General features: G+C 44.8%; 1 protein-coding gene across 1 annotated transcript in view; it reads right to left on the reverse strand.

Annotated features, from left to right (window-relative positions):
• The window catches only part of DYNC1H1 (dynein cytoplasmic 1 heavy chain 1), a 3,754,902-nt gene that overhangs the window by 610,153 nt on the left and 3,131,136 nt on the right, over window positions 1-13,613 (reverse strand). Inside the window, exons 73-74 of the mRNA XM_044073590.1 lie at window positions 2,769-2,903; window positions 2,597-2,691 (exon numbers count right to left, since the gene is read on the reverse strand). Of these exons, the coding sequence (XP_043929525.1) occupies window positions 2,597-2,691; window positions 2,769-2,903 (230 nt within the window). The remainder of the gene's footprint in view (window positions 1-2,596; window positions 2,692-2,768; window positions 2,904-13,613) is intronic.

Raw genomic sequence — 13,613 nt, forward strand, 5'->3', positions numbered from 1 at the left:
CTGTTACCTTATCTGAAACAGCAGCATCTGTGTTACCCTGGAGGGTATCTCTCAGCTCCTTGATGAGATCCCTCTGTAGATGTGTAAAGTGTGTCAAATAGTTTAGCGAACGCATGAAAAAAGTCGCTGAACTAAAAACGCGCTTCCCATATCTGTCCATAGTCCTAGAATCCTTATTAGGAGGATGAACAGAAGAGGAAGACTCAGACATCTCCTTTTTAGTGGCTGCAGCCACCAACATAGCGTCAACCGGGACTCCTTTGGTGAGATAAGTCTTGTCCTGGGGAGCGGTGATAAACTTGCTTGGTTTTCGAGGGACCGGTTCCACTGTGTCCGGTGTCTCCCACGCGCTTCGAGCAATTAAATCCATTAATTCATCGAAGGGCGGAGTAACCCAGGAGGTAGAAGGTTGAGCACCAAAAGCCTTCAGCAACACCGACTCGTCCTCAGTGGGGGCTGGGGACTGCCAATCACCCCTCTGTTTTAAAATCTCCAAGATGTCCGCAAATGAGACATCCTCGGAGGGGGATTTTGGGGACCCCTCTGCCTCATCCAAGTCAGTGTCAGATGTTAGAGATTCCTGCGGGGAATCCAAGTGCCTCCTCTTGCACAGTCTTTTCCTCGGTACCTCATCGGAGGGGGATTCCGGCGAGGCCTCCGAGGAACAGGGGGCACCCTCTGGGGGTGGCTGAGGCAATGGTGCTCTACGCTATAAGTGACAGAAGAGGTAGGCCCAAAGGGAAACCTATGAAAAAATGACAGAACTAACTACAATTACACACACACACACACACACACACACACACACTATAGTATGATCAAAAACTAAATTCCCAATAACTATAAGAACTTTTAAGTAAAAATATATAACTATCTTATTTGAACAACAAAATTTTCTCTGGTCCGAGCTCTCTTTCGATGTGATCCGTTGCAGCGGCAAACTAGATCTGAGTAATGGCAGGGAGGATTGTGGGATATAGCCTGGTCTCGAGCTTCTCTAAGATGCAAAGCTTTGCTATGCGGCTGACTCGGACCCGTGTGTAAGAACAAACGGCGAGATTGAACACTCTCACATTAAAAGGATGTTATCTTTCAGTTTTCAGTGCAGTAACTGAATCTCTATAACTAGAGGTTCACTGTATTGTCTTGGAAGTGTTTGCATTGTTTTAGGACTTCCAGTATCTGCCTTAGCTCTAAGAAAAACCTTGTCTATGTATTTTCACAGGCAGATGCTAAATGCTACCAGCTGCGTCTATGGGGATTTACATAGGATAGAGTCAGATGACAAGAAGTAATGTCATCCTGTAAGATATCCCAGCAGTAATATTTGAGATATTAATTTAAGAACTTTCAGAAAGACTGAGTATTCTGAAATTTCTTTAACCTGACATCAGCTGGAAGACCCACTCACCACATCTGTCTTGTTTGCTTTGTAAGTAAGTTAACTAGGATCTAGTAATTCTCTAGATAGTCAGGAATATAGCAAAGCTTAATTTAGATGTTTTTATTTATTTGAGACTGTCTTGCAATGTTGTTTTACATTCTTCCTGTGCTTTTGAACTCTGATGATACTGTGATTAAATGCAGAGTATTTTCCTGTTCTTTTATTTATTAAACATAGTTAAACCTTTCATTGTGGCTGACATATTTAAGTTCTGAGATTACTTGCACATTTATTTGGTGACACTGTGTAGGCCACTCCTAATGGCCTTGCTCTTGGTCAAACTACCATTTGTATTGATAGTAACATTACACAGTGTGACTAGACACCCTTTGTTAAGGGCTTTAAAGTAGCAGATAAGGAGTGACTGGTGGCAGAGGAAAGTACCTTATAGTCACGGCAGAAGAGGGCACAGCTAGTAAACCTGTGCCCGCCTTTCCCAGGGGTGGGGGTGTGTATGCATATATCTGTGTGCTTGTGTATTTGTGTGTGTGTATGACTCAAACCTCAACATATGTGTGTGTCAGCTACTTCGGCAGGGACACAAAGCACTGGCTGGACAGAAAGAGTGCTGGAGGTCTTGGCTTGGTCACTCAGCTGAGATCTCAACTCTACAGCTGTGCCACTGGGGAGTCTTACTGCGGATCTGGGGAAACCAGCCCCGGACTGACTGTGGTCTGTGTGTGCTTTTAAGGGAAATTACACGATGCAGACAGCTACACCTGGAAATACTGTGCGTGTACTTGTCATCCTCGCAATGTACGTCCCCCCTGGTGCTAGTGGTGAGGATTGAGGCTCCTTGATTACTGGGCCAGAGGTGGGGCATCACAACATCTATCACACAGCATTAGATGTTTGCATGTGCGTACTCCTGTGGGAGGAGGGGATGCAAACTGCTGTAAATGATGAACCATACCACAAGAGCCATTGGGAGTCCTAACTGCTTGACCCATAAATGCCAGAATGTACACACCATGACATCTAATGCCCAAATACATCGGCAAATCAAGACATTACAACATTTAAGTCACCAACTGATTCAGAACTGAGCTACTCACTTACAGAATTATGAAAAATGCAACAAAGGATAACTGCTGTATTTACTACTTGTATTTAACAGAGCAAAGTAGCACAGTTTAAAATGTTACACTTTACCTTGTCATTCCTTTGAGCTTTATTCTAGCCAGCAGCATGGCAAATGTGACATGATCCTGATGCATCATACCACGAGCTACTCTGTTGAATGCAATCTGTTGAAAAACACATAGCAATAAGCATCATACAATGCATAACTTTAGTAAAACATGGGCACTTATCTGGTATTTACCTGGAAGAGATCCTTTGTGATTAGAGACAGGCGTTGTGTGTGATCAGTAATTCCTTTCAGATGCGAATTTTCATACAGTGCATTGTGATAAATATCCAAGAAAAACTGGAGAGAATACTGATACAAAAAGTGGATCTGTTTACAAAGAAAAAAAGAAATTAATCACAACAGCTCTTTTCCCATCCAAGCAGTCTTACTACCCACATCTCGCATTTTTAACATCAAGAAAGAATGCTGTATTGGGTGATATTTTTGTCAAAATTTGTTAGGTATGCCCAACATACTGAGAAACAAATATGCAACCACCACAAATAGTTAAAAGTAAATTTCCACCTTCTTTACAGCAAGAAATATCTACTACCTCACCCCATTGGTCAATGTGACTGACCATATTCTGATAACGCAGTGTTTTAACATTATGTACACACTGTATAATGCCATAAGCATGCAACGGGAGAGAAATCTGGAATATAGAAAAATTATAATGCTTGAAATGTATGCGAGGAGGTCCAAGTAGCCGCCTCAATAATGTCTTTGGTTGCCACTCTCCGTAAGAAGGCTGTGGTAGTGGCTGTATAGGCTACAAAAGTTGGTTTCTCTGTCAAATAGTAGCTGTGTCAAGTAGTAGCAGCCAAGTAATCTGTCCAAGGTATGCAGTATTCTTTCCCCTTTGTTTGTGGGTTGTTAAAGAAAGGGAGGTAGAGTAGGTAGGTGGATTGCCTGGTTTAATACCACCTTGGGATGTTATATGGGATGGCATAAATATCTTACTCTACTCATAGGGAGGATTGGGAAGAGATCCACTGCCATTTAAGGTTCTTAGTTCTGAAACCCTCATGCTGAGTAATTGCCAGTAATTCCAGCACAGTTTCCATGACAGGTGTTGTAGGCTGCTGGTTGCTGCTGCTGGTTCAAGGGGGAGGTGATAGACTTTTCTTTCACAAACAGCAATAATGCTGGTAATGGTGGGTTCCTTGCATTCTTTTTTAACTTGATTCCTTGCCTGAACTGCTAAACAAGGATGCTGAAAAAAACAGGTGATCAAAGCTGTATTCTGCTGAAATAGCTGATGCATGTATCTTGATAGAGAGGTAGAGGACACCTGAATGAAGAGTTCAACCAGATATCCAGAATGTTGAGCATATCTATGTTTTGACACATCTTTTTTTCTTTTTCATTACTCCAAATGACAAACCTTTTCCATTTTTCCAGCATAGTTCCTTCTTGTTAGCTGCTGCTATGTGATGTTCCATCAGTTGCAGTGTTTGGTTTTATGATTTATTGAGTTTTTAGTGTAGTTATTCTGAGCATCAGAGGTAGAGCATCAAGTATAAGCCACATGACATCGAGACATGTGGGTACCAATGATGAGTTGGCCAGTTTGGAGCTTTCATTTGGAGCTTTCAAGTTATCATCCTTGTTCTTCCTAGTACCTAATGTAGTAAAGGCGAAGAGGTGGAGGAATTATGCTGTTAGGCCTTTCCAGTTGAAGGAGGGAGAGTGAGTCCACTTTCCCATGTGGGTGGCTATGTGTGTGCAGAATTTTTTGAGCTGGTGATTGAGAGGTGTGATGCGAATAGGTCTATCTGTGGCAATCCCCATTTTTTTGAGATGGTCTTGAAGATGTCATGAGTGCCTCTGTTGTTTGTTGATGTACCACATGACTGTGGTGTTGTCTGTCCTTATCATCAACTGGCTTTCTTTGAGAAATTTTTTTGAACTTGTTTTACTGCCTTTTAGATTTTTATTTTGATGTGAGTTGAGAGTTGATCCTGTGTCATAATCCTTGCTGCATTTGTAGCATGTGTGCCCCCATCCAGCCAGGTCTGCGTCTGTCTGATGGGTCTGTGGCTTTGGCTGACATCTCAGAAGGTAGGCCTGCTGTTTTGCCTGGCATGCCTGGAAGCCCCCATAGGAACTCCTGTTTTAAGCAGCATGGAATTAGTGTTTCTGTTTTCTAACTGTGTCTGTGTTGAACCATAAATTCTTTAGGTACCCACTAGTTTTTCCATATGTAGTCTGTCTAATCTTAGATGGGTACCAACCAGTCTGTCACATGATGCGCATACACCTGCAATCAAATTAGAGGTTCACTAATTTACTCACTGTTATGTCTTTGCAATGTGTGTGAAAATGAGAGCAGATGATAACAGAACACGCATGAGGACTCCAAGAAAAGGTATCACAGCTGGGAAGTGAATAGAGAACCAAGCATGTAAAACTAGCTGCTGCAATACATGCCATCCTAAAAGCAAAGATCAATATTCCTGAAACCATGCCTCAGCTTCAAGACACACCTAGGAAAATGGCAGATACCCAGGGTTTGAAGGCCTCTTCTCTACTTTCTGTCTTGGCAAAGGAAATGAATATGAACCAAAATGTATGGGGGAATAAAAATCAGAAATAAACTTTGGAAAGTAGTGTGGAATAGTCCTGAGGAACACCAGAACCTCGTGAAAGACTGGATATGGTTCTGTATATGTGACACCAAAGACATAGGTGGTAGCCAAAAAACAATGAGACTTGTAGTGAATGAGACTGAAAACCACTGACCTAGCAGCCTCAAACTAAGGCAAAGAAAGTCTGCTTATCATTAAATTATGTCCAATGAAAGGAAAGGGGCTCCTCTAAAGGAGTCAGAGCTTTAACATTCCTTTAAGGAACTATTGATCAGCAAGTGATGAGCCACAACCCAGTCATATATAAGGTTATAATAAGTCGAAAAAAAAAATCAGACTCATCTACACTGACAGGGGTGAAGTACCCAAGGTCCAAGTCATAAATCTAGCTGATAGTTCAGAATCACTTGCCAGCTGACAAATGAGGTGGGTAAATAGTACTAAAAAGTTATGTACCCACCATAACTTTCCATCTGAGTTGTTGCTCATTTGCCTTCAACCTGTGGGTACTCGGATCCAGGACATATCCGACTTGTCCACATTTCCAGCACATATTCCGAGCTCCAAGCTCCTCCCCTACCCATAATGCCCCTGCCTCTCTCCTCCCTTCAGATAGAGTTTGCTGCCATCTATAGCATCCCAACCTGACCAAAGACCTTATCCCATAATATCAGGTCTCTAGAAGCATGAAGAGGAGAACAGAGGTATGCCAATGTAGTGACTATGTCTCTTCTGCCCAAACCACCACACAGCCCATGTAAGCCAGGGGGAAAGAGGCAGGGATGGTTGAAGACAATGAAGAGCAACAACTCAGAAGTAAAGTTATGGTGAGTACATACCCTTCTTTATCGGAAGCTGTGTTCATTTGTTCTTCAACCTGTGGGACAGAGTGCTCAGTTACCAAACATCTGGGAAGCCCTCATGGAAGGAAATTCAAGAGCACGGCGGAGCAAAAGAATGCCCTGTTCATGGAAAGAATATCCAACTTGTGGTGCGAAATGAAAGCATGCAAAGATGCCCAAGTGGCCGCAGAGCAAATGTCAATCAAATAAAACTCTGGACCAAAAAGCAGCTGAAGTAGCCACAGATCTAGTCGAATGTGCCTTAATATGATCTGGTGGGGGTAAACCTCTAGCTGAGTATGCCAGAATAATACACTAAGAAATGAAACTAGCAATGGTGACCTTCAATACAGGTTTCCCTAAAAAGGGCTTAGAATGGTGCTGATTTGGCTTAAATATTGGCTTGTGTTAAAGGGCCTCAAGGTCAATAGCCTAGTAACCTCCTATGATCTATGAATAGGAAACAGAGTTGGTCAGACGTGCAGAAAGATTTAGTCCTATGCAAGCAAAAACATAACTATGAACATCCAACAACTATTTGCATTCTCACTTATTCTGAAAATTCAGAAAGAAAACAGGGAGATTAATTACCTGATTCTGAAGCCACTTTGGGAAGGAAAGAGGGGTTATTGCATAAAGACACCCTGTCCTTATGAAAGATCATACAAGCAGGTTTGACATAACGCCTGAAGTTCCAAAACCCTTTTGGCTGATGTAATGGCAATCAGGAAAGCCGTTTTCCATGACAAGAACTGTAGATCCACCCAAGCTGCAGGTTCAAAAGAGGAGACGACAAGAACTTGCAAGACCAGCTTAAGATCCCAAGGAGTCGTTGAGTACTTAACTGATAGATGAAGCAAAAAGGTACCCTTCAAAAAGGCTTTGCAAAGCTTACAAGAAGCTAGAGAAGCAGTGTCATTGCCTACATGAAAGTTAGACATAACTGCCAGTTGGATCTTGACTGTAAGAGAACTGGTGCCTTAATGAAAAATGCTTGCCAAAACTTCTAGAACCGCCGGAATTGGAGCAGTAAAGAGATCTAGATCACACTGAGATGCCGAAATAGAGAAACATTTCCACTTGCTGGAATAAACCTTCCTGGTAGAAGACTTATGAGCTGCAACCAATATCTTTTTGACCAGTGAAGATAACCCGGGAGTCCTATCATGGGAACTGAAGCAGCCAAGCGGTGAGCTTCAGACTGACCAGATCTGGGTGAGGAATCCTTGAGGGATGATGGATGAGAGATGAGATCCGGAGCTGGATCTAATGGTCCAGGGGGGGGGGGACACTACACGAGACCACAAAGAAGGGAACCAGACCTGGCGAGGCCAGTATGGGGCAATGAGGATGATGGAGCTCCCCAGCCTGCAAGCTTTCTGAAGGAATTTCGGGATCAGAGGGAGAGGAATATACAGCATACAGAAGACCAGAGGGTCAAGTATGAACCAAGGCATCGCTGGGTGCTTCCCCCTGTGTGTGTGTGGGGGGGTTCAGAGCAAAAGGGTTGCTGCATTTGACATTGGAAGGAGAGGCAAAGAGATCGCATTAAGGCTGACCCCACTTTAGACAGATCTGTTTCGCCACTGAAGGATTCAGAGACCACTCGTAAGGAGTCAGGAGAGACCTGCTGAGCCTGTTCGCTAGACTGTTGGACCTCCCCGGAATGTGCGTTGTTACCAGAAAATGGCCGGTGGAGATGTCCTACTCCCACGGCTTAGCGACACAGGGAATAAGACCTGGTCCCCCCCCGCTTGTTGATGTACCAGACTACATGCACACTGTCTGTCTGGATGACAATCACCCCTAGAGGAAGATGGGCATGGAGAGTTAGCAACACTCCACGGATGCTGATGTGCAATCAAGTCTCATGGGGAGACAATGTACCTTGGACTGTCCTTCCCAAGCAATGTCTCCCCACCCCGAGAAGGGAGGCCACCGTGGTCAAAGCGGCAGGAAGAATAAAGGGGCAACAACATAGAAGATCTGGGGATTGAATCCACCAAAGAAGATAATCCCTGCATGTCAGAGATATGAGCATAGGGTTGGATTACAGCAGGGGTCTACTGAAGTACGCTCATGTGCAACCAGGCCCTGGGCACGAGGGTGATCGTGGCCGATATGGACACCAATACCCACAAGACCAGTTCTGCTATTGGTGATTGATTGTGAAGGATATATACAACATGTTTTAGGGACTGCAGTCTGTCTGAGGTTAGAAGTACCTTGGTCTGAATAGTGTCCAATCGAGCTCCAATGAAATCCAGAACTTGAACTGAAGTTAGTAGGAATTTGAGATTTATGGTTATGCCCAACTGGTGGGGTTCTTGGAGAAAGGAATCCCTGGCTTGGCAAAGTCATTGCCAGGAGGGGGCAGAAAAGACCCAATCATCCCGGTAGGGGAAGACCTGGAAGTCCTTGCAGCCGCAGGTGAGCCACTACCACTGCCATCACTTTGATGAACACCCTGGGGGGGCTGTGGTGGGACCAAAGGGTAGCACTCTGAACTGGTAATGATCTGCCCCCAGCCAGAAGTGGAGGAAACTCATGAGCATCTGTCCATTTTGATGCGACAGAATTCATCCTGAAGGTCGACCTAGCACATCAAGTCATTCTCCTGCAGGAAGGGCAGGATAGATAAATGAGTGACCATCCAGAATTTTGTCTTCGCAACTGATAGATTTAAGGTGGAAAGACCCAGATGGGGTCTTGTCTCCTGTCTTCTTTGGCACTAAAAAGAATCTGGAATAGATGCCCAAGTCGGACTGGTCTGGGGAGAAGGGCAAGATGACTCACTTTTCAAGCAGCTTGGCAATTTCCAGCGCTACCTCCTCCCTTTGTTCAGGTGGAACATCCAGGAGGTGTCTGGGAGGGGAGGTGGTTGAATGAAGGGGATTGAATATCCACTGGATATGATCTGCAACACCCAGCTATCATTTGTAATGGACTCCCAGGCCATTGGGTGTAGCGAAAGTTGGCTGCTGACTGCCTCCAGAAACTAGCAACCGGGCAGCCCTTCAGGGCTGCTGTGCAGGTCTGTCAGAGAAAAAATCTTGAGACTCCTGATGCCTCAGACTCCCCTCTGCCTCGGGATCGGTGTCTATCAAATACCCCTCTGCCTGTGGGGGAAGGCGAGTCCTGTGCATCCTGGGAATAGATCTTATTTGCCCCTCTGAGTCCTTGAAAAGGTTCGTTGAGTGGTTGAGAATTGGATTCTGACAGCAGACAAGTCTCTACCAGTCTTTCTCACTCTGGACTAGCGTGTGCTGTGCCGACTTTCTAAAGAGAATGGAACAGTCATACTTTTTTGTGGCATTTTCTTAGTTTTTGCATTTACACTGCTATATCCCTTCGCTGCCTGTGTGGCACTTCTGGAAGATTTTTTTGGAATTCCTTTGGAGTAAATTGAAAGAGAATAGCATAGCCTCTGCACACGACTCTCAACAGCCATGCATCTTAGGTGATGCCCTCCAAAGCTTCTGGGAGATGAACAAAGCGAGTCCCAACTGCCTTCAGAGCATGGTAGCCAGGCGGCACGTCAGGTGCACTGAAAAGGCTTTGTGAAAGCCTTGGTTCTGCAGACCACCTCTGCCATGTGGGCAGCATCCATTATGGTTACCTCCTGTGCCGTGGGTGGGACCCTTGCCCAGGAGTGTCCTAGAAAGGCTGCCATACTTTACTTAAAAGAAAGGCTCTTGTCCCATTTCTGGAGTAGGACTGTTGAGGGGTGGCAAAGCATTCTGACAGCAGAAAGACTCCTTCCATTCTTTTTATTCCTGGATAAGATCTCTGACCTTTGGGTCAAAAATGGAAGAATTATCAAATGGAGCATTGAAGGAGGACACCTTAAAACAGTCTGCAAAATTGCACAAAAGTGTCTAGGTATGCAAGCTTATGGCAATGCAAGTGCCTGCTATGCAACATGTTCCACTAATCTAACTGGACAGCAGTCTCATGAAAATGATCATGATAGATTGCACTGCTGAAAACTGAGCCTTCAAAGATTTGTGCGTCTTCGGAAACTGCTGTCTCTCTAGCAAGTTTGGCACTTCAGACACCAGATCAAGCTAAAGTCATGTCAAGTGAGCAAGTCAGTTGAGATCACACAACACGACAGAAGAAGCGTACAGGCACTTCCCCAAGCAGTCCCGTGCATGAGACTCCCTTTGGGTGGGTGGACCAACAAGCTTTCCAGACACATCCTTTTTCGTGGCAGCTGCAACCACGACCACATCAGCTGGTGGATCCCTACTCTAGTGGGGTCGGACCTTTGGTAGTGCTAAATTTATCTGCCTTCCCAGACGGCTTCCACCACATCGGGTTTTACTCCATGGCCTCTGACACCAGATCTTGAAAGGCACCCAGAGGAAGACCACCCATAATGTGGATGAACCTGTGTCAAAGGCCTTCAGAAACACCAACTCCTCTGGGGAAGGGGCTTATATGGTCCATACCCCACACTTTCAATAATTCCATAAGACTGCTGAAAGAAGTGTCACTGTAAGAAGATTTTGGGGAGCCCTCCCCTTCGTACAGGACAGTGTACTTGTGAAAGATTTATAAGGAAAAATCATGTGCTCTCCTCTTACAGCTACTGTTTCCTCCTCTGACTGGAGAGTCCAGAAGAGACCCAGAAGAAGCAGGGGGCCGTGAATGCTGTCACAGAGCTAGCTGGTGCACATTCACAGAGCCAGAAGTATGGGAAAACAGTAGGATCCAAATGCAGCTTGTCCACAGTCCCTGAAGCTGGACAACCGGACCAGGCACTGCTCAGAGCTGAGAAAAACACTACTGTCCGACATCGATTCACCTTGCTTCAGTGCCAAGATAATCGAACTGTCAAAAATGTGCAGAGGCTCCCAAGGGCATGGATGACTCAACCAAGTGGTCAGACCAATGGGGGATGGCAGCACTGCTTGACCTGTAAAACACTGCAGATGAAGAGACTGGGAAGAAAAATCAGTCAAAGCTGAAATCTCATGCAATGGACCAGAGGAGGCTAGGAAGATTCTTAGCTGAATATGGGCCTGCAAAAAGAATTGAATATGCTATTGCAAGGCTGACAACATTATGTTGCCAATAGATCAGATGGACCTTGCAGAAGACGACAGTTTGGAAGGCTTCACAGGCTTATAGGTAGGTAGGTACTAGGCTAATGACCAGAAGGGCCTTTTTTAGCATAGCCATGCATTCCAAATATCTGGGTTGGATTTGTGGAACAGATCCAAATAGGGGACGCTTGGATCTGTGGAGAAGAGGGGGAGGGGATTCTTGGGATAATACTGCTGAAATAACTGTGAAAATGATGTATGCAACCTACCCTTCTGAAGTTGACGAGTCCTTCACTAGGGAGGGACTGGGAATACTGAAGGGAGGGAGGGAGACTTGGGCATCTGAAACTGGCAGTCCAGGAGATCAGGGGTGAACAAGCAGAGTTGGACCTCATGGTGTAGGAGCCAGAGGTGATGAAGGTCTGTGAAACTTTTGGCTCTGGCTGATATTTGGCAGAGAAGATGGACCTGCAGACCCCCTTACTCCTTGGAATGGGACTTCGGGTACTTGTTCTGGGGTTCCTCTCTCTCCCTCTTCTCGGACTGCTTATTGGGAGAACAGAAAGCCGAAACCAGGAGGAAGCATCCTTCTCAGTACCATCTTAGCCAGACATTCATTGAGCACTCAGGATCCAAAAATGGCAGATACTGAACAGTCCTTTTCCAGCTGGGCAGCACTCAAACACAATGATTGTGTTTATTTGGGGCAATGTCTGCCTGCAAGCCACTTACTTCTTAAACCATAACTTTTTTTCCATATCTGCAACAGAAAAATGAACTCTTCAAAAACCCACACACACACACACACACACACACACACAAAACAGAACTTTTCTACTTAACGGATGCTTCCTCCTCCTGCTTTCTTCATCGTCGCGTGTGCGTACACACACGCACTTGAATTAAAATAAAGAAAGGGTGGGAATGGCCAGACGGAACGACCACTCTCAGAAACAGTCTAAAAAAGCAAAACACAACTCAAACCAGATTAGGGTAGAGGAGAAAGTACAGTTATGTACACTAACCATAAATGTAGATGTTAGAGTGTATTCACTGTTGCAGTCATCACATTTGGGTTATCCCTGCCAGAGTAGCCCTCGGCCAGCCTGAATACCAGAGAATTAGTATTACTGCATCAGATGTTGTTCACTTGAGGACTGACGTCAGGTTGTCAGTGGTATAAGGGAAGGCATCAGACGCCATGACATCAGTTTTTCTTGCCTTACCCTGTCAGGAGCCCCCAAAGTAGGAGGCCAGGCTCTGGTGGTAGAACCCCACTGGAAAATAAATACCAATATGTCCCTTGTAAGGAAAGGAGAACAACAAGGAAAAGAGGAAGAGAAAAGGGGTTGCAGAGAGGGAAAAGTACAGTTGTGTACACTTACCATAAATGTAGATGTTAGAGTGTATTCACTGTTGCAGTCATTACATTTGGGAAATCTGCTGGCAGGCTGCCCTCAGTCGGCCTGATTAACAAAGTCTTGGGTCCTGCCTCGGTTGCTGTCCCTTCATCCATGACGTCAGGTCGTCAGGGGTATAAAAAATGCAGCTGACACCATTTTCATCAGTTTTTCTTGCCCAGATGTCAGGTGCCCCCAAATGGGGAGCAAAATATAAATATATGTAAATATATATGCATGAAAATTAAAACACAACAAATAAACCTCCAAATAAAAGCAAATACACCAAAAAGGCTTTTGAGCATAGTAAAAGAAAGAAGAGGTATAGTAAAAGAAAAAACAGGGGGCTGGTAGATGGGTAACCCGGACTGCAACAGTGAATACACTCGAACATCTACATTTATGTTCCTTGTGTTTCACTGTTGCAGTCATTACATTTGGGTAGAATACCAAAGCTATGGTTGGGAGGATGAAGCATTAGGAGCAGCTATAAGGCCCTGCAGGACAGCAGTGGCAAAACCTGCTCTGGAATTAAAGAGAGGTAAATGGTAATGTTTGGTGAACGTATGAACTGAGCTCCAGGTAGCCACTTCTAGAATGTTTCTGGTAGGAACCCCTCTGAGAAAGGCTGCAGAAGTAGATGCAGCTCTGGTGGAATGGGATCTGATCCCCTTGGGAACAGACTTACCATGGTGCATGTAGCAGAAATGAATACAACGGCTTATCCATTTTGAAATAGTCTGCTTTGAAATAGCCTTTCCCTCTGCCCCTGCAGCAAATGCCACCAGTAATTGTTCGGATTTTCATAGAGATGTAGTCCTGTTTAAGTAGAATCTTAGTCATCTGTGTACATCCAATGAATGCAGAATCGGCTCACCTTTGCTCTGTGGATTTGGGAAGAAAGTTCGCAGATGAATGGTCTGATTAAGGGCCACACTAGATACCACTTTAGGAATAAAGGATGGATTGGTCCTGAGAGCCACCCTGTCCGGGTAAAAAATAATGAAAGGCTCCACTGCCATAGGAGCCTGTAGTTCTGAAATCCTTCTAGCTGAAGTGACTGCTAAAAGAAAAGGTGTATTCCAAGAGAAAATTTAGATGTTCATCGTGTTTCACTGTTGCAGTCATGACTGTAGGGGTTCTCCCCTGCCGG

The sequence above is a fragment of the Protopterus annectens genome, chromosome 6.part0 (assembly GCF_019279795.1).
Source record: "Protopterus annectens isolate FY-2018-M chromosome 6.part0, PAN1.0, whole genome shotgun sequence".
Classification (NCBI taxonomy): Eukaryota; Metazoa; Chordata; order Ceratodontiformes; family Protopteridae; genus Protopterus; species Protopterus annectens.